This window comes from Culex pipiens, chromosome 3 (assembly GCF_016801865.2).
Source record: "Culex pipiens pallens isolate TS chromosome 3, TS_CPP_V2, whole genome shotgun sequence".
In the NCBI taxonomy this organism is placed as follows: Eukaryota; Metazoa; Arthropoda; class Insecta; order Diptera; family Culicidae; genus Culex; species Culex pipiens.
In genome coordinates, this window is record NC_068939.1 from 111,401,247 (window position 1) to 111,423,404 (window position 22,158).

A 22,158-nucleotide genomic window follows, 5' to 3' on the forward strand; every position below is an offset into this window, starting at 1 on the left:
TTATATATTTCCTATATACCCTTATATATTTTCAAGTATATTAGGGTGGGTACGTTTTTCAAAAAGTTCTCGGATCAAGTTTTAGTATGGTTCCCCTTGTAGGGCATAGGGACTTTCATGCCAAATATCAGCTCATTTGGTTGTAAACTGGCTGCGCGCATCAGGGTTAAAGTTTACATGGGAATTACTATGGGAAATTGGAACTTTTTGTTCAAACGCTCCTACAGGTCTGGGAAAATCACGCGCCAACTTCTGGTATGGTCAGGCCTATGGGGAATGGTCTTGAGAACACTTTTCCCGAAGAGAGCATATGGATTCGTTGTCCCTAGACCTGGCGCATCGGCAAACAATCCGATGTCTCCGGAATCAACGGTTTTCCCTCAAAAAGCATCAAATTTTCCTTAGCATGCTATGAAAGCTCGATGAACACCGCGACGCCATCCATCAGGCAGCTACCACGTGGTTGAAATATTTGCAAAAAAAAATACAAATTTACTATGCATTCTGAATTCGACTGAATAATAACAGGATTACTCGAAATTTTCATTTTCTAGTTAAAAGAAGGTTTGCAATTGAATATTCCAGCCGTTTCTTACCCACGTGGTAGCTGCCTGACGGATGGCGTCGCGGTGTTCATCGAGCTTTCATAGCATGCTAAGGAAAATTTGATGCTTTTTGAGGGAAAACCGTTGATTCCGGAGACATCGGATTGTTTGCCGATGCGCCAGGTCTAGGGACAACGAATCCATATGCTCTCTTCGGGAAAAGTGTTCTCCAGACCATTCCCCATAGGCCTGACCATACCAGAAGTTGGCGCGTGATTTTCCCAGACCTGTAGGAGCGTTTGAACAAAAAGTTTCAATTTCCCGTAGTAATTCCCATGTAAACTTTAACCCTGATGCGCGCAGCCAGTTTACAACCAAATGAGCTGATATTTGGCATGAAAGTCCCTATGGGCATGCCCTACAAGGGGAACCATACTAAAACTTGATCCGAGAACTTTTTGAAAAACGTACCCACCCTAATATATATGCACCCTTCGACAAAGTTGTAGGAAATTGATAGTCATTGAGATAGTGTGTTCGATTCCCGTAGCCGTTTTTTTTTTATCTAGACGGGTGAACTTTTTTTCTGTAAATGAACTCGAGGGCCTACTTCTCTCGGCCATCTCGAGCTTTATTCTACACCCAAACGGCAATCGCATGATTGTAATGCGTGGCGGCATGAAAGTATATCAGAATCTGCATGAAATCTGTCCTCATGCATTTTTTGCGATATAGGGTTATGACATTTTTGCCCGTTACCGACAATTATCGACATTACCGACGGCTAAAGGGTAACGAGCAGGAATTCCCGGGAAATTGATCATTTATGGAACTCTCGATTCCCGGGAAAATTGGTCGAGAATCCCGGGAATTTTGATACTTATAAATATTGAAGCAAAAAAAGAAGCCAATCAGGGATCTGGTACGTTTCGCTGAATGGACATTTCGCCGAATTGAATAAAAAGATTAAAATTAAAGGTAAACAAAAATATAAAAACACCAAAATTACTAAAAGCTAAAACAAAGAACGATTCATGTTTGAAAGAATGCAAAAACTCACAGAAGTATTCTCAAACCGTTTTTTTAATTCAGCGAGATGTCCATTCGGCGAAATGTCCCGCACCCGGAAAAATCATTTAGCATGAAGAATACTTGAAAAAATACAGTACAGTTTTGAGTCCCAAAAAGCTCTAGAAATGATCTTGTTATTGCAGATTTGGGAGTTCCCAACCAGTAGAAAAATTACCACAACGTGACTTAATGGTTACAAAAACTAATGTTCATTGAATAAGTATGACTTAACGTAAATAGATTCATTCAAATGTAATGAATGTATTACTTTTCTTTCAAATTACAGGCACATAATCACTAATTTTGATCAAAGGAGAAAATTCCCGGGTCCTGGGAATTCCCGGGAAATAGCAAAAATCAACTCTCGATTCCCGGGAAATTGAAAATCTCGACAATCGTCACCCTTTACCGACGGCGGATTGATTGTATTGCAAAAAAAAAATCTTTTCAGAACGAGGATTGAACCATCAATTTCTTAATTGTTGGTCCGACGCGCTACCACCGCACCATGGTCGCTTGATGAAATGTGAGGGACAGAGCACCAACATATTCTTCTCTTTGAAGTGTTGCTCGGAGACGTGCTAGCATTATATGTGTTGGTGAGAACTGCAGATCGCTGACATAGGGGGATGGCGTCGCTATTTTTAGACCACGTTTTCCACTTTTTCTCCATCGAAACCGACTACCTTATCGACTTCATTTTGCTGGGCGAGATAGGACGCCGTCTATTTTTAGACGATGACTCAGCACTTTTCCACTCTTGCACTTTTAAAAACTAGATGGCAGCACGATGTAACGCCACGTCCCTATGTTTACACACGGGCAAAAATGATCTAAGGGCTTGCTTCAAAAAATGTAATAAAATCTGCAAATCCTCTGCAGCAGATTTTGATATATATCTTTCCTTTGGGTGTACCTGTTTCCTGCACAGTAAAAAATTGTGTAAATTTGGAAGGTGTAATTTTGGAAGGTTGAATATTACCTCTTTTATGATGTAATTTTAACTCAATTTAGACTGAAAAAGCGACATTACAACAGAAAAGTGGTAGAATTACATATTTTCAGAGGTAAAATTACACATTTTTTCTGACATAAGAGATGTACCACTTCCCAGATGTAATATTACCATGATTTTTTTTTCTGTGTAGCGATTCGAAGAAGAAGATCGACAAAAACAAAACGCGCAATATGGGATTTGACAGCGCGCATTTGCTGAAAGTGCGGTGCGTCGTTCCGAGGCAGTTTTGCCGCGTGTATTTTTCAGCAGTACGCGCCAAGTGGCACACCGCTCAAAATTGACATTCTCTGATCAAGCTCAAATTTGGTGGAGCTATCGATACTATCAAAACATGTAGAATTTCAAACTAATTTTCACCACCCCTTCTTTTTTGGCACCAACCCAAAGTTTTTCGATTTTCGTCATTTTTTCAAAAAACCTCCGTTTTCAATTGGCCAAATATAGGAAACAAAAAAATATAGAGCAAAACTTGACAGCTATTTTAAAAGAAAATCGGCCGCTGAATTAAATGGCGTCATCTCTCGACTGTTACTCTACAATTTTGGGATGTGGTTTTTCGGCTTTCAGTCATATAGCAGGGAAAACAATGTATTGTTTCAATTTCCGACGTTTCGGCAAATTTATTGCCTTTTTCAAGGATTCTAAAAAAATATCTTTGGTTTTTAACTATAAGTGCTTGTTTTAGGTGGGAAAACACCGTTGGTTACTTACAAAGACGGATTGTTTTCTTGTTATTCTTGCTATTTTTGTTTTCACTGCTATACGACTGAAAGCCGAAAAACCACAACCCGAAAACAATTCGTTTACCATTTACAAAAAATACGCTCGGGACTTCCTATAAACCCTGAAATTCAAGTAAACTGTCTGTTCAAATATTTTGCTTAGGTTTATTGTCATCATCTTCCTAAATAAAGTTCAACGCAAGCATCGTTTAATTTTCTCTCCTTTCTTTATTAAACTTATACAAGTTTTACAGATGGTTTGTGTTAGATTTTTCGATTTACCATTTTCTTTATCATGAAGTACTAATAATTAGATATTAATCACTATGACGTAAGGAAATTTATTTAAATACTGAGAATTCAAACTTTTTACATCGCTCAATGTTGTCTAATCTCGCACTTTATTTTCACTTATCCTGCACGTAAAATTATGTTTACACCAAACAGTTGCTCTCCGCGCAATTACTCAACAATACTTTTTATTTGATTTTTTTCTGCATGCTATAAGGGCTCATCTGTGTGTTAATAAATAATTGTTTCGTTTCATATATAAACCAAAGCCTGGAATGTACTTCTTTTCCTCTGCCTGTACTGAGAATACGCAGCAAAGTTTGCGCCTAAAAAGCATGCGCCTTAATCGGTGCGATTTTAATTACATGTTTGACCTGGAACACAAAACCATTAGAGTACAGTTTGCTCGTAATTACTTTTATTTATAGATCACAATTTTAATCCGCAAACACTCGTTCTATCTCTCTCTCTCTCTTGCAATCCTTCGCTCGATCAACATGCTAAAATCAGTATATTAGTCAAATTAATGTATAGTAAATTCGATTTTTGCTCTTTCTTCTGGGGAATTGTTTTAAATACAGTTTACTGTGTTTATGGCCATCTGGTTTGCCTGGAGGTTGAGAAATCTAAGTTATTTTTTACAGAAGAATTTGCAGGAAGAAGGAACAGGGCTGCCGTTCCGACCTATTCTAAACATTGCTTCCTGGTGTGGTCAGCGGTTGTTCAGAGAAAGAACTGTTCCGACCACACGCGCTACAATAAATTAAACTCAACAAACTTTTCGCGACTCGATTCTCTACCCTACACTCTACTAATGCCTCATGTCGTCCTCCATCCGGCAGCGCTTCCGACTGTTGCTACTTCCGGTGTCCACCAGGTCCAAGCTCTCCGAGTCGGAGTCCATCGGTTCGCTGCAGTCGCCGTCGCCATCTCCGAGCTCCTCCTGTTTCCGCTTGGCCGTGGCCATTTCGGCCGCGTGCTTCTTGCGCCACTTGGTACGCCGGTTCTGGAACCACACCTGCCGGAGGGAAGAAATGAAACAGAGAAGATAGCATCAGTTAACACGCGTTAATTGCAGTTGAATTGCTGTTTGGCTTTGCTACGAGAGGTAATTATCATCGTCGTCGACGACCGTGGCCAAGTGGCAATTCCGGCCATACCGAACCAAACCGAGCCAACTGACGGAGGGGGTGTTTGTTCCACTGTCGTAAGGAACACGCGCTAAGTGCGCAAACTGCGGAGTCTTTTTTATGGCATCATTATGAGCGTTTAATTACGGCGCATAAAGTGCCCCCGAAACACGCCCCAAAACAGACTCTTTGCGAGGCCCCTAGTCGGCCAGATAAACATTGTGATTTCCAAGGATGCGGAACGATCCGGTTGACTAGGGCAGTGTTGCCAGTTTAAACTGTTTGACGAAAAGTTTAACCAGTTTCTGTAGTTAATGCACTTGAAGCCCATGCAGCAAGAGTGTTTTAAACTCTACATCAAGTTAACTTTTTTAAACGTGTAACGTCAACCACTCTGTGGCAACACTGCCCAACTGTGACGGCGAAACCCCTGCCTGCCCGCCAAACAGGGCATCATCTTTATCGTGGCCATCATCATTATCGTCGCCGATTTAATCCGATTACAAAACAGCTTTAATTTAGAGTTTTGCAGCCACCACCACAACAGGCCGCCGTCGTCGTCGTCTGTCAAATCTCGGCGGGAAAGAATCACCGAAAAGAGCAGCCCAAGGAAATAATGATTTTTAAGTGCTTTATTATTATAGCTAAAATTAGGTTGCTCGTTCCGATTTGGAGGCCTCGCAAACTCGTCGGATGCCAAATGAGAAATAAACAAAGGCAAAAGTGCCACAAGCTGGTGATGATGGTGTGAGCGCGTTTTAAGGAGAAGGAAGCTCTGTTAGAAGCATCAACATCATCTCAGCTCAACTCACACACACATGCACGTGCAAAACACAATGCAAGAAGGCGCAGCAGAAGATACACATCCGGAAAAGGGAAGGTCATAAATAACGAGATTATAAAAACTGAAGACGAGATTTATGATGGTGTGAGAGCGGAGACAGTGTGGAAGATGAAAAAATAAACAGAATTGCGTCCAATGAAAACAAAACAAATAGATGTGAGAGAATAAAGTTTGGTTGACGAGTTAGGATCGTCACCTTGCTGGGATGGTAATAGAATTATGCTATGTTTGAATTACTGGAATAATAGTTAAAGTACCTTCATAATAATCCTCGAAAACGGCATCATTACAAGAAAGTGATTCTGAATTCCTTTTTGCAAAATATTTTCACAATCAAGACTCGATTGTACGAAGCCTCGATTATCCGAAGTTTCGATTATCCGAAGTTCGATTATCCGAAGTCTGGGTTCGATTTGTATGGGACTTCGGATAATCGAATCATGACTGGAAAAAAACATAGGGGAAGGTGGGGCAAGACGACCATATGGGGCAAGAGGAACAATCGTTCGTACAGCCGTGATTTTTACAATTTTGATTATTTCCAATATGAGGAATTGTTGCTAGCAATGCAATTAGCTGATTCTACTAACACATAACCGCCAAAACGACGTAAACGCCACGGGGCATAAGATTTAATGAAGTTTTTTCAAAACCTTTGTTGTCTTATAATAATTGGAAAGTACAAAATAAGGTTTAGGGTTCGTACTAAGGCTCATTTTATCAAAATGCTGTTTTTCCTGGATCAGTAGTGTCCCTACAAATGACTTGCGCCTATGATAAAGTATGATTTAAATTTTGGTTATTTTTGTTGAGAGCTTTTAAAAAATCTTGTTCAAGCGGGGCAAGTGTACCATATGGATTTTTAGTATGGAAAAAATTACGAATTGCTGCAACAACATATTTTATTGGGAAACAAATACCGTAAACTGGGGTGACTTTGATAGCCCGGGGTGAATTTGATAGGTTTTCAAATGCCCGTAAAATTAATATCCAAACATTTTTGAGAATTTTGAGTATGTAAGCATTAAGGGATAGCTTATTATCGAACATATATGCAAAAATGAGACTGTTACATTGGATGTATCAAAATTAGTGGCCAAATCAAATTTCTATCAATGTCACCCCGGGCTATCAAAGTCACCCCAGTTTACGGTATATAAAATAAGTTAAAAACTGATAAACAATTGTTAAAAAATAAGTGTCCATACAAAATATAGTGAAATTATGAATATTAACTATTTATCATCTAAGTAATATTTTTTTTCGTGAAAACGATCATTTCTTTTGTAAAATATTATTATTATCTAAAAAAGTCGATTTTTTCCCGTTTTCGTCATTTTCCCATTTTTGCGCGTGGCGCGTCGAAAAACCCAGTTTTTATTTTCAAAAAATCGTATCTCAGAGTATCGAAAACATAACTTCACCATTTTTTGATATGTTATGTGAAATTTTCCGAGGAATCCGATAAAAATATTTTCAGACATAGGCTCTTTGGTCCTGAGACCTTCAAAACAGCATTTTAAGTTTTCATACTACCTTTTCAAATGTTAAGCTAGATTTTTGAAACTTCTTACTATTTTTCCCAAATAGCCAAACTAATCATCTTTCTTTTGCGTCTAGGATAGCTAAAATCGGATGAAATGGCGCGGAGATATGATTTTTTGAAAAAAAGTGGTTTTTGCGAAAATCGACGAAAATTGCCATTTTTCGAACCACCCTAACACGGCGTAGGTCACCCTAATGGCCAAACAACAAAATACGGGTCTAATTATTTCGGCCAAGGATCCCCTAGAAAAAAAATTGAGCTCGATCGTTAAACTTTTTTTTCGAATCATGCTGTTTTCGTGGGGAATTCTCGGATAATTTTACATAACATATCAAAAAATGGTGAAGTTATGTTTTCAATACTCTGAGATACGATTTTTTGAAATAAACACCTTCAAAATCGGCCTGAATAATCAGGGGCCAAAAAAATATTTTTTCGAAAAACTTCAAAATTTTATGAAAATTAAAGTTTAATCAACTGAAAACTAATTAAGATACATTTTCCTGCGCTTATAATCATATTTAGCATGTTTGAACTCCTTTGAAAACATTTTAAATTTTCATGAAGTCAATATCTCGATTATTTGAAAACTAAAACCCTTTTGTCATCCAAATGTTGAAACCTAGGCTTGTATTTTTTTTATTTGTCGCTATGAGACGATGACTTCTGAAATTTAAAGCCTGGGTTTCGTCATGTTTATTTTTAATTCCATTTTGCCTATTTCTCAGGTACTTCTCAATGAAACTAAATTCTGTTAAAAGAGTTGTGCAAGGGACATCTTAAGATAACTTTACTGAAAAAATCTCGTTCCTAACACAAATCCTGTCATTCTAGCAGGTGTCTAAAATTGAGGTACATTTTTGGCCAAAAATTACCTCTCGAAAAATCAACTTTTTAAAAATTTTGTTGGAATTGATCAAAAAGTACCCAAATGTTTGAAAATCTCTACTTCAAACATTTTAGCATGTCAATACGTTTCCCTCGAACAAGAAACACTGTTGGATGACTTGTTTTATCTTTGTATTTGAGCATCATTTTAGTTTCATTTGACCCAATGTAACCCCCTCTAAGGGGTGAGATTGGGTCAATTTTCAAACGATTGCCATTTAAGGTAGAGTCCATCAAATTACAACATATTTTGGAAAAATCTTAGTAAACTATCTAAGAACAATTCTACGATAAAAGATTTTTGATGTTATTTAAATTGTTTTTGTTATTGAGAAATTACGAGGGGTGTATCGTTTTTTGACCCACAGTCACCCCCACTGACGGTATATTTAAGAACTGGGATGCATTGAATTGAATTGATTGAATTAATTGATTTCATAATAAATTGTTCAAAATCATTCAAAACAAAATAAAATCAATATAAAAACATAGTTTCATTCAAAGTTCTATAACTTCAAGAAATTTCTTCTTTTCCAACAAACTCCATGGACCAGGACAATAAAAGCAATTAAACCGATTTGCCAAAAACTAGAACCAAATATCCTTTACCAGTCCCATTTCCCAACAACCCATGTTCTGCTCTATCTTTCTCTTGTAAATTTTATTTTCATTTCAATTGAATCATTTTTATTGCGTTTTTATGCATATATCCCACCACTAGCGTTTTGCCATTTTTGTTTTTGTGCCTGCCCCAAATCCAAATCGTATCCAAAGCGGCGTTATTTTTTTTTGCTTTGTTTGTATTTTCGTCTCGTTCCTGAAAATGCTCCCATCGGAATTTACGATCTTCGGATGAGAGCTTTTTGCATTCCCAACAATCCGACGGGCGCGCGCAACCAACTGGATCGGGAGAATCGCTCAGTTTCAGCCGAGAGAAGGGGGGGAGGATCTGAACCAAATGAAAGCGATATCAACTGGCAGGGATGTGAAATGATCAGCAGAAGCGTTTTTTGAAAGGTTTGCAAAATTGTGATTTCGTGGATTTGATTTTTTTTTTCACCAAATTCAACGATATAGCGACTTATTGACTAATTTTTGCCTAAGGAAACAAGTCAGGAGGTATCCCTGATGTTAATTTTGTTATTGTCATTGTTGATACAAAATAATGTATTTAAGAAGCGTTACTGTTTGAAAATTATCTTCGACTACAGTTTCTAGAAAATTCATATTAAAGTCATTGAACTTTCAACAAACTTCCCCGAATTTCCCATCACTGTTTTCCCTCGCAAAAAATACATCCAATCCAATTGCTCAAACAAGAGTACGAGGGGAAGAATGCTTTCCACTCCCCCGACATGTGAAACATAGAAAGCCATCACGCGAGGATGCGATGAGCATTCTTTATTGCATAAAAGCGAGATATTGCAGTCAGTTTCGATTCCATCCATTTGGAGAACTGGGGGGTGATGGGAGGTCGATTGGTTGGGCGCTCCTGATGGGTGTATCCGGCAATAGTGAGAACGATAAAAGACGCGACCGGGAATTATTGGGAGACGCCACCCGCAAAAAATAGGCGACGCGGAATTAATTGATTGATTGTTTCGAATAAATTGCTTTCCACCCACTCCCCCGATGAATACGAATGTTTGCGCCATTTTGGCTTGTTTCGAGAGGTGGTGTGCAAAAAGCGATGTTTTTCCGCCATTTTTTCCGGATCAATTATTCCGGAAAGCCTCTACCCCCTCTTGGGGGTGGTTGGGCACGATTGCAGTTTAGCAACATTTTTAGGTTAGATTGTAATTGCTCGGCCACCCCCCAAGTGGTGCCCAGCGATGAAAGCGGAAGGGAGAAAAAAACAATAATTAAAAACAAAAACATCACGCAGAAAGATGTCGCATCATTAAACTTTTCCTTCCCCCGCGTCGTGGCACGTCGCCGTTTTTATTTTTATTAATTTTCCACGGGACAGTTTTTTTTCTCTTGCTTTATACGCTTGTGCCCACCCCGGGGGAAGGCGTTTGTGAATAATTAAACTTAATTTTGCTTTAATTAAAAGTGTAATTTGTGAGTGTTTTGTTCGCGGACGCAAATCTGTGGGCTGAGATTGTTGGATTTCTTGTCCATGTATTGATTAATCAAATTCATAACTATATTTCAATTTTAATCTTGAAAAATGTTAAGGTTTCTGGGTAAAAAGCTTCGCACACTTGTCTAATTAATATGTCAAAGTTTAGGACCCCAACCACAACTGCCAACGTGATAAGGCTACCCATCACCGGATAATGGAACTGCTGCTCGGTCCGAAAACAATCTTTTAGAGAAATGAGCCCATCCAAAAATTGTGCACAATACTTAGGACCAGCTTAACTAAACTAAACTAGAAAACTAGGACCGGCCACCGCCACTTCCCGAGCAGCATTTGCAAAGCTGGCCAAGTTTTTACTATCTTTTTACGGCCCACTCTTTCATCTAGGTTGATTAAAGCCATAAAAATCGTAAAAACCTCCAACAACAGCGGCACCAGAAGCCCAGCGAAAAACAACAACACTGGGCACTTTCCCCCGCAGGGGGAAGGGGCATGTGTAGGACGCTTCATCAACATCCGGGCCCAAATTCGTCACACAGGGCCCCAAAACTCTGTAGGTCCAATTACTCGTAAACAACTTTCACTCTCCGCGCGAGGAGGACCCCAATTGTGCTAGTTTTGTCGTAAAATTATTTTCACTCTTGCCACAAGAGGCCGGCGTCTTCAGCCTCCCGGAACGGGAAGGGGAAAAAGTCCAAAGTCCTTGTCCGGATTCTACACATGTGGACTGCATGTCTGCGAACGAGCACAAGCCAAGCCATCACTCATCAAAAAACATCGAGGAATATTTCATCAGCGTTATGAGAAGTAAGGGTAGAGTGAGCCGAGTGTGCGTTGTTTTTAATTAAATTAAACAATTTTCCTCAATTGAGCTGCTGCTGTGACGGGTGCCCTCGCACATGCTGAATGGGAGTAGTTCTTCATAAACTAGGGCTATGATAGTAAGGAAAATGGTGCGTAACAAGGGTTAAATGATCTGCATTATGAGTGACTATGATGAAACTACACGGTTTTATTTGCCAACATTAGGCTAATGATCTGCCTTCAACAATTAACTTTGTATCCATTTTTATCAACTTATCAAGATGAAGAACATCTTCAAGATCCCACATTTGGGCAAACTTGCTAAAAATCTACAAAACAATTATTCAATTTTGACAAAAAGGGCAATATGGCGCATTCACGTATAACAAAACTCAAAATTTGTCAATTTTTAAATTTTCCGGCATTCCCCAAATAACATATTTCCAATACAAAATGTATTTTTGTATTAACTTGTGAAACTTGTAAACTTATACATGATCAAAAACCGCAAAAAAAAAATATTCATAAGTATTTATAACAAATTTAGCAAACAAATATCAGCAGGTTTAATATACTGTTTCTTCTTTTGGGTAATTCTCCGCCAACTCACACAGCAGTTGCCCCGACCCCTCTTCGATTTGCGTGGAACTTTGTCCTAAGGGGTAACTTTTTTCCCTGATCACGAATCCGAGGTCAATTTTTTTTATCTCGTGACGGAGGGGTGGTACAACTCCTTTTATTTTTGAACATGCGAAAAAAGAGGTGTTTTCAATAATTTGCAGCCTGAAACGGTGATGAGATAGAAATTTGTTGTCAAAAAGAATTTTATGTAAAATTAGACGCCCGATTTGATGGCGTACTCAGAATTCCGAAAAAACATATTTTTCATCGAAAAAAAAACTAACAAAGTTTTAAAAATTCTCCCATTTTCCGTTACTTGACTGTAATTTTTTTTGGAACATGTCATTTTATGGGAAATTTGATGTACTTTTCGAATCTACAATGACCCAGAAGGGTCATTTTTTCATTTTAAAATTTCGTGTTTTTTCTAACTTTGCAGGGTTATTTTTTAGAGTGTAATAGTGTTGTACAAAGTTGTAGAGCAGACAATTACAAAAACGTTGATATATAAACATAAGGGGTTTGCTTATAAACATCACGAGTTATCGCAAATTTACGAAAAAAAAGTTTTGAAAAAGTTGGTCGTGGTCGATCATGGCCGTTCATCATCACCCGCGACAGACACGGACGACGAAACAAAGAGAAACGCAAAAAGTAACTTTTTCAAAACTTTTTTTCGTAATTATCTAATTTATATAAAAGTCTCTTTGACACAAAAATTCTATCTCATCACCGTTTCAGGCTGCAAATTATTGAAAAACACCGCCCCTCCGTCACGAGATATCAAAAAACGGACCTCGGATTCGTGATCAGGGACAAAAGTTACTCCTTAGGACAAAGTTTCACGCAAATCGAAGAGGGGTCGGGGCAACTTTTCCCGATTTCATGTGAGTTGGTAGAGAATTACCCATTTCTTAAAGAAGACTAGAAATTCTTAATGTGTACTACTTAAATTATTTGTAAAATTAATCTTTCATACACATATTTTATATTACTTTTTTACGTTTTGAAACCTTACAAATATCCAAAAAGAAATTTTTTATACATTACAAGAAATTTTGATAGCACTTTGGAGAAATAAACTGAGATTTTTATGAGACTTATAAATTTTCGAAAGAAAATTAAATGCATAAAAAATCAACTTGATTTTGAAATACCGTCAGTGCAGTTGGGATGACAATGAACGAAAGAATTGGTCAATGTGATTTTGCAATTCCTCAGATTACTACACAGAAAAAATGGTTCATCAGGAAATGGTGACAGATTTTGTGTCATAAAAAAATGTGTTAAATTACATCAGAAAATGATGAATTTTCATCAGTTTCTGGTGAATATTCATCAGGTTTACATTTTTACACATTTTAAGGTAATATTTCTCAAGAAAGAGGTAATATGCAAGCTACAAGCTTATCAACATTCCAAAATTCAACTTTTTTTGCTGTGTAGTTATCAATGAAACTTAACTTTGTTGGGTTTCATTGAGAACATCTTCAGGATTTTTTTCTGAAAAATTTATGTCATTTTGGCAGCTGTTATTAAGTACGTTTTTGGCAATAAATAACGTCTTGAATAATCAATCTTTTAAAATATTTTTTTTTGTAATTGATCGAAAAGTACACGTTTTTCGACCCATATTCAACCACACTAACGGTAACTTCTTTGTAAACTAATCACAATTTAAAATCGCATCGATAGCTAAGACTAAAACACTATTTTAGTAAAATTCATGTTCAGAAAATGCATTCGACCATCCTCCACCAATTGAAGTAAATATGAAAAATATATGAAAGTTATTCCTATTTTTTCGCAAACTTGAAGCCATCGCCCACACAAGGTCACAGCTAGTAATTTTCCGCAATCAAAACTAAATTAAAACCAAGACACGAGTGCGATCTATCATGGCTGGCCGACCTGCCAGAGAGCAGACGCAAAGCCCCAGCTGGAGCGTCGGGCTCCGGAAAAGGTTAATTGGTATGCAGACCCTATTCCGCAATCCGGGCAGCCTCCCCTCCCCCAAGCTCTTCACCATCTCGTAAAGCCGGCCCTGGTCAGCTTGCACAGCGGAATATATGTTTTAATTTACTAGCAGTAACATATGTAATTATATTGCTATAATGATACCACTGCCACTGAATTCGTTTATATCCCGGCAAACAGAGCTTTGTTTTCCCGCAAGCTGGACGAGAGCATTTTCCGGAATCTGGGCAGAACAAAAAAATCCAAGCAAGCCGGTCCGACACATGTGCCAACATTGTGCCGGAATGCAACCAGAGACCGGAAGATACAAGATATGGGTTTGGGAAAGGAAAAAGAACTTGGGCGGTCTTCCCTTTCTGCCAAACCAGAATGAGAGAACGGACTGTGAATAAGGAGTCGTAGCACTGATTTATATTAATTTAATCTTTTTCTCACTCTGTTATGCTGCGCTAGATGGAGCTCAGAGTGGTGGCTGGAGGCGGAACCAACTTGGGGTTTAGGGTAAGGTGATCCGTGTTGATCATTGCGTGATTTGTAATATTAAAAAAAAAGATTTCCAAAAACAGATTTCAAACATTTTAACACATCTTCAAAAAACTATGAATACTAAAGGGAAAATTAATAAATCAAGCTTAGTCGACATACACAAACTCAAACATGTTTGCTAAAATCTATATTTTTGTATCAGTTGGCAGAGTATTTTCCAATGCATTTTCTTAAACTTGAATTTCACTAAAATAGTCTTCTGTTTTCGAAAGTGAGCGAAGGAGTGAGGATTTAGAGCTGATTCAGATCAATGTTTGGCGCAAAAACAAAACAAAAACATCATCGACCCTTCAAATTTTGGGCAAATAAATCCAACAAAAATATCAGTCTTTTATCTTTGAAAAAATGCCACGTGTCCTAGTAGACTAAAAGTACAAAAATAAACGATGTAAAATGGTTTACAATATTTCGTAACAGTTCAATTTTCTGCCCGCTAATTTTATCAGAAATTGTTGAAAACGGGTTAACATAAAAAAGAAAGATATTTTCATTGGCCTTATCTAAAGGATTTAAGATCAAGACTGTTTAATTTGGTAATAAAACAATGATGGAGAACAACAAAATGTGTGTGCTTGTTTACGAAAAAGGACTTAAATTCGATGAGATTTGAAACAAAAAAAAAATCACGTTATTTACTTTGAACTGATGATTTTTTTATAAGGTTTATGTTTTCTGGAATTTTCTGGTTTTAGTTGAATATCTCAGGATTGAAATAGAATGTTTGGTATCGGTAAAGGTAAATTGAGGCATTGAGAGCTGCACAAAATGACAATCAGACGCAATTTGGCCAAAAATCGACGTGCGACAAGATAGCACGATCACGACGAATTGTTATTTAAGGGGAAGCTCCACGTTTGCTCATGCAAAATGTAATAATTCATTTTTAAGATGCAAAATAAAATTTTCAGCCGAAAATAATTTTAAACATCAGTGTAATTTTTTTTGTTAAAGAATTCTAAAAATGTATTAATTTTCAATTTGAAAAAAATCATCGAATTTTTTGTTTCGAAGTATTATTTCGAATATGTTTTTATTGAAAAGGGCAGAATATTTTACAAGTGTTTCATATTTTCATACATTGAAGACGAATCAATAGCTAAGATATCATAAGTAACAAATGAAAACTAATTAAGTGACACATAAAAAATACCACTTTCACAATATAAATACAAAATCAAAAAAGAAAAATTGAAGGAGATTTTTTGCAAGGAACCTTTTTTTCATGAAATATGTTTTAATTGAAAAAAAATATATCATATTTCTCGACTCTTAATCAAATAACGCATATAATTTGAAAAAGGAGCACTTTTAGAATTGAATCATAAAACTTAAATGACCATTGTATGGAAAAACTAATGATACAAAATGGCATCTTTTGACATGGAAACAAATCGAAATGGTAGAGAATCACTCTATTGTCTATTTTTTTCTATTTGAAGATTGAAAATAATAATTTTCAAATGAAGCTGTTAAAACCAGTAAAATGGAAGACTTTTTTTTTTTTTTTTTTTTTTTCTTAACTTATTTTTATTAGGTCCTTTTAGGTGCTTGGACCAGGTTAGGACCGAGGGACAGTTCAAAATACATTATAATACATTACAAAAAGATGCTCATTTTCCTCCATACTTGCCGAGCATGTAGCTAACGAGTCTTAGTTGATCCACGCGGGTCTTGCAGGTCTGAAACCTGGCGCTGTACTCGTTGAAAATGTGCCACAGCTCAGTCGAACTGTAGAGCACCTCCTTTTCTTCCGCCGTGGGGGTGGTACCGGCGCCGGCGCCGATACTTTGGTGACTGCTTCCTGCGGGTCGAGGGCGATCCTTTGGTTTTACGTCCGGGACTGCGCCCGGCAGCGGAGGGAACTCCGCCGGCGTGAACGCCGGAACTGCTGGACTCTGCTTTTCCGCCTTCCGTACCGGCGAAAAAATGGAAGACTTAGACTTTAATATTTTCGTTTTATACGACTTAAATTAATATTTATAAAAAAAAGTTCGCTTTTTAATATCCTTGAAGTTTTTTTATAACATTGAATAAGGCCAAAATAAAACAAAATACTTTTCCTTGAAATAAACAACAACCTTTCTAATAGAACCGCTCCCGGACCATATGTGACCCATGCCGAAACGTTAAATTCTTTTCCAGAAGTTATTCCCCGTTCTTTCCTTCCCTCCTTTAGCCCAAAAACAAATCTCACAACATTCACCCGATGGTGCCAAATTCTGCTCCTCTGTTCCATAATGATATTATTAAATACAGTGTAATTAATTCACTCGGATGACTGTCCCGCCACCCTCAACCCCCTTCCACGCGGCCACACGCAAAACAAGCCCGGCAAGACAACGGAAACAGCATAATTATTACTTTTAAATGTGTGTTTATTAATGAAGGATCATTAATTATCATCAAACAGGATTAATGCGACGGCACACAACCCTTAAAGAACCAGCCAACAGTGGCCACGCAACAGAGTCGGTTCCGCCCGGGAAAAACGGCGCGCTTTTTTGCCCAAATTGGAGCTATCATCGTTTTAATGCCACACAAACAGGTTCCCCCGCCAGCACCACCCTGCCATCCTCCGCGAAACAAGGCCCGGACAAAGTTGGACGAGCCAGCGAGGATCGGCGCGGTAAAAAGTGAAACAATCGAGTTTTAATCCTCATAATTATTCATCAATTTCAAAAACTGTCAGCTGTAATTAGCTCGAAGTTCCACTCCACCCTGCCACACTTGAGCCCCAGCTGCCCCACACCCTTTTGAAGAGGTGGGGGGAACCATAATTATTCACTGCAATTTTTGTCCCCAACGATGTTGTTAAACAGGGACAGGGAGTGGGAGGATGTTCCAGAGTGACACAAATTGTTTAAAATTATTATAATTTGAATAAGTTGTCCATTTCGGGGTGTTGGGCGTGAGGAAAAGGTTTTTTTATTGAATTTTAATATGATGTACTTTTTGATACTTTATGGATCGATTGGATGCTGCTTTTTTGTGCGATGGATTATTCATTTTGTGGCAGTTTCGCATTTTTAATGTGCTTTTTCGATAACACCCACATCAATTAATCATAAACGGATGATCAAATTGATATTTATTTATTGCATCAAAATACATAATTTCCACAAGGAATTTTATCCACATTTGAAGCTCCAAATTTAACACCATTCGCAATTCTTTATCAGGTACACAAACATGAAACAAATCACCTCCCATTTCATGAACCATATTGCCAGCAATAATTCCACGCTTCGCCAAACTACCGTCGGGCATGAATCACCGACAACACATTTCCCAATTTTCCTTCCTTACATTACAGCCTCCCACCCCAAAGCCATGTTCATCGCTGACAAGAACAGGTGTAAATTTTTTGCAGATTCATGGCAACATTTTTCAAATTGCCTGCCCTGCGTGTCTCACTCACCCATCGTCTTCACGTCCCTTTACGCCAAAAAGGAAAACGTCAGGATATAGACCGAATGCGAAGACGATGAAAACGGATTTATCTACCCTGGAGAACATGGCGAATTTTCCTTCTTGGGATGAAAAAAGAAAGAAGGCAAAAAAATGTCTCTATATTCTTTTCCACCCAAATCATCATCGTTGTGATCATCGTCGTGTCGTCGTTGGCATCATCAACGGCTAAGATGGGCTCCAAGAAATTTGTTAGGTTTCTTGACGTGGGAGGGTTTTAGGGTGGATCTTTACAAAGTTGAAATATACAATTAAGATTGATTTTATTGAAAAAAATGAAAAACAGAATTTCAAACATTAAAACTATTGTTGAAAAACAGAATAACACTATTGTTATTAAAAGTTTTACAAATACATAAATATTATTATTATTGGAAACGGCATATTTAGGCGGATAGGTCGTATATTTTGAATATTTATTAATTATGTCATGGGTCAAATTATCAAAATGAAAATTTCGACATAAAATTAGTTTTCAAAGATTTTTTTTTTTATTTTGTAGAATATTCAACTTATAATCCACATCAGTCGTGATAAGAGCGTCCAATTTCCCGTCCCCGTTCCGGGAAATCCTGGGATTTCTCGAAAAAAATATTTCCCGTTTCCCGGGAAATTTGTAAATTTCCCGGGAATTCCCGAAATTCAAGCGGAAGTATACATTTTCCTAGCTATTTGGCACCAATATTAATAAAACATATTTAAGAAAAATTAATGAGAGAACCTTATTTAATTTTATTTATTTCAATCGACTGTTCATATTGAACTTATCAGCTGGTCTGTAAATTGCATGTCAAGGTTTGATTGGTTTGATATAATATTTATTTCTGAAGCATTTCTGAACCTTGATTTAAAAAATAATGCTTCTCAACAAAAAATATGAACTATATTTTTTTAACTTGGTACGATTTCAAAGACAGCATATAAAATTCGAATTTGTATATATTTTTTGAAGTTATATGATTTTTTACAAGCAGTTAGCTTAGCTAAGCTTAGCTTGGTTGACCGTAATCTAGCCGAGCAAAAATCTCGCAAAAGCTAGGTTGGCGCCGATAAGGAAAATAAATGCGTCAGGTATGTGCCGAATGACACATTACCATCCATTTTTCCTTTTGTCGACTCCTCACGATCAACGGGGGAAGTGGGGGAGGGATTTGATGATTGAATACCTTATAGAGATGCCTAAAAACTTAGACGACCTCCAAGATATCCGGATTTGGAAGGGCGAAAGGATTGATGGGATACTTCACCGACGAATGAAGTAGTAGGCTTTGGTTGGTAAATATCATGAAATTTAAAATGCAGTAATAAAATAATGAAAATAAAAAATAAATAAGAACGCTCTCACCAAATTTGACCCCACACCAACGACGTCACTTCCATCCTGAGAGCTGTGTATGTGGAACTTGTCCTTCTTTCCCCGCTTCCTTGGCATCTCCTGGGCTGCCGGATGTGACCACCAGCTGGTCCGCCGCAGTCACGACTGCCGCTGTCGCCTCGAACTGGTTTCCAGTTTCTGCATGGCCCTGATTTCCTCCGGAATGAGCTCCATCTTGGATTGCTTCCCCTTTGCTTGATACACTTCCACTTCCCGAGCAGACGGAAATAACGTGGGAATAACATTTTTTGATATTTGAAAATACTAGGCCAATAACATTTTATGTTATTTATAACAAAAATTGTTATTCGCCGTTATGATTTTTTTGTTATCGGGTTGTTATTGTAATAACAGAATAATAACACTTTTAGTTATTCTTCGAACAAATCTTTGTTATTATTTTTTGTTATTTTAACAACTAATCCGATCATCCCAATAACAGTTGGCGGTATTCTTCCATAACAAAAAATGTTATTCCCAAGTTGTTTTGGCTTTCAATCAATATCAGACCAATAACAAATTTTGTTATGATAACATAAACTGTTATTAAACTCTTATGCAAAAATGGATTTTGCAAGAATATTCCATAACACTTTTTGTTATTTTAACAGTATTTGTTATTGAAATGGCATGAATTTAGTTATTACCGTCTGTTCGGGTTGTAGATTTTATTCCAAAGTTTTTCAAACAACTTTTTCTTATGCACTTAAGTTGAACTTTTTCAGAAAAGTTTTTCAAAAAACGAAAAAAAAAATCAATAACACGTGGCGGATCGAAAAAATAAACACAACAGTACAATTTTTCACAAAATCACTTTGGCACAAATTATTCACAATTTCCGCATTCTTTACTTCCAGAGAAAAGTTTTCCTTTTTTTAGTTCAGTTCCACCCTCCTGGTGGAATTCACTATTGACGTTTTCCTATATGATTTTTTACAAGCAGTTAAGCCATTAATTAAACCTCCCCGGGAAATTGGACTCTCTAGTCATGATATTTAAGATTTGGAATGGTTATAATCAAAAGTCTTGATTTTCGGTTCAAATCATAAATCAATCACTCATTGCTGAACGAATCTTTGCCGAGTGAAGTGCGCAACCATTCGTGAGCGAACACGGCTCGCTAGCTGCCAGGTTAATCTCTTCACACAGCGATACAAAATTAGTATTTAATATGTAATTCGTGAATTTCTTTGCCTACTCCATCCGTCGACCACAGTCACAAACGAATATGCTCAGAGAGGAGAGAATCTAACCTAACAATAGCGCGGCCCTATTTTGGCCTGCACTACTACAGTTTGCCGTAAACTTGTATTTGACATGGTTTAAATTGCTGTCAAATGTGTTTTTGATGTTGTGTTATCAACAAAATTGCAAAATATTTTTAATAACATTGATTTCAAGCAGTTTAATAAATTGAGCGACATAGCGCAATCAGCCTCTCTGAACATTCGCTGTGCCTAGCCGATTCCAGTGAGAAGGAGAGTAAAAGAGAGAGAGAGTTTTCCGTAGCAAGTAAAAAAATGGGTTTTCTTAAATCAAATTCTGTGAATTTTCAAGTTTTTTTGAAACATGACCTGTTGAAAAAATATTTTTTTAGTTGTATTAACAAAGAAAGAGAATTCATATATTTTTCCTTTTCCATGCGAAATGAGCAGTTCCAGAGAGTATAAAAAGAAGAATTTTCTCTAGTTTTAGGATGTTTCTACCATGAGCTGTTTTAATTTTTGTCAGATTTTTATATTCTTGCTTTTGATTATCATTGATTGTTTCAAATATTAGCTTCAGTTTTTTTAAACATTAACAATGATTTTATAAATAAATTATAATTGAGTTCTTTTAAACCGAAGCAAGCACTTAAACATTCATTCGCTTCCATTTTTTGATAAAATTATCTACATAAATTTCTCGGAGATTTTGCTGTTTCAAAGCCTTGATAGAACTTTGAAAAATAATAGAGTTTTCATATAAACATGTCTTCAATATTTTTTTTTTTATTGATATCTGTGACCGCAAAAAATAAAATAATATGTGGGTATTTGAATTTGCTACACGCTGAAATTTTTTGAAATGATTAATAGTCAGGCCCCGATGCCTGCAATCCCCGTTACAGTTTATATGGAATTCCAATAAGAATGTAACAGAAAAATCAGGCTTCGGGTCCAGACTGTTAATAAACATATATCAAATGAAATTGCATAAAATATGAGCAGTAAATCAAAAATGCTTGAAAAATGGCAAAAAGTATTGCTAAATAGTTACGAGCATACAGAAACAAATTAAGTTGACAAAAAAGTTATCACCTACGATCAATAAAGCCTAAATTATGGCATTTGTACAATGAAAGAAATGAGTTTAAAATCTAAGGGGCTCCCCTTAGATTTTAAACTAATTTCTTTCATTGTACAATGGGGGAATGAACTCCATGAAAATCAGCCAAGGAGGAAATGGATCGAAAAAGGATGAGAAACACTGACCTATACTCTACTGTTTTTCCAACAACCGAATTTGTTAATCAAATCTTCAAACGGCTTCAAACGCGACAAACGAATGGTTCAAAGCTAATATGTTTAAATTTGCTTACTTTCTATTATGTTATGACTCTTTTGAAATGACATTCGCCAGAACATCGTGGATGAAAGTACAACTTGAGTTATCTACTAAATTGATGCAGAAATTGGAATGCAATCTTAAAGAACTGTCAGTCCAATACAATTGCATATAGGTAAACAAAAGTTTATTTAATTCAACCTTTTATCATATTATTTTTTTCAAATTGTTCATAGATTTTTTTTCGTCGAAATTCAAAAACTTAAACTTTTTGTGGGCACCCTAGCATAACCCCACCAAAAAGGTCGAAAAGCAGAACGATTTTCGCGAACATCATCGCTCCAAAAGCGGAGCAAAAGTACACACAAAAAAAAATCCGAGGGGGCCCAAAATTGCCGGGGTTTATCCTTCGTTCCCGTTCGCAGCCGCTTCATTCTTATCACATCACAAGGAAAACGCGCGCTCGTTTGGAAAATCGTGGAAAAAGGAAAAAGTTTCTTTCTGTGGGGAAATGGAGGGGGACAAAAAGAAGACTGAAAGAACATGAGCAGTGATCTTCGACGGGGAGGGGCTGCGCTGGAGCATTTTCCCGGAGAAATATTTGTAAGACTGTATGTTTTACATGCGCACCAGCCTTCGTGTCGAACACAATGAACACTCCGGCATTGTTGGGCTGGCG

The 22,158-nt window shown here is 37.1% G+C and overlaps 1 protein-coding gene across 1 annotated transcript in view; it reads right to left on the reverse strand.

The window, feature by feature from the left end:
- Positions 1-3,573: 3,573 nt before the first annotated feature.
- Positions 3,574-22,158, reverse strand: part of LOC120425660 (homeobox protein 10) — a 100,400-nt gene continuing 81,815 nt past the window's right edge. Inside the window, exon 5 of the mRNA XM_052709945.1 lies at positions 3,574-4,665. Coding sequence (XP_052565905.1) covers positions 4,459-4,665 — 207 coding nt within the window. The 3' untranslated portion in view covers positions 3,574-4,458. The remainder of the gene's footprint in view (positions 4,666-22,158) is intronic.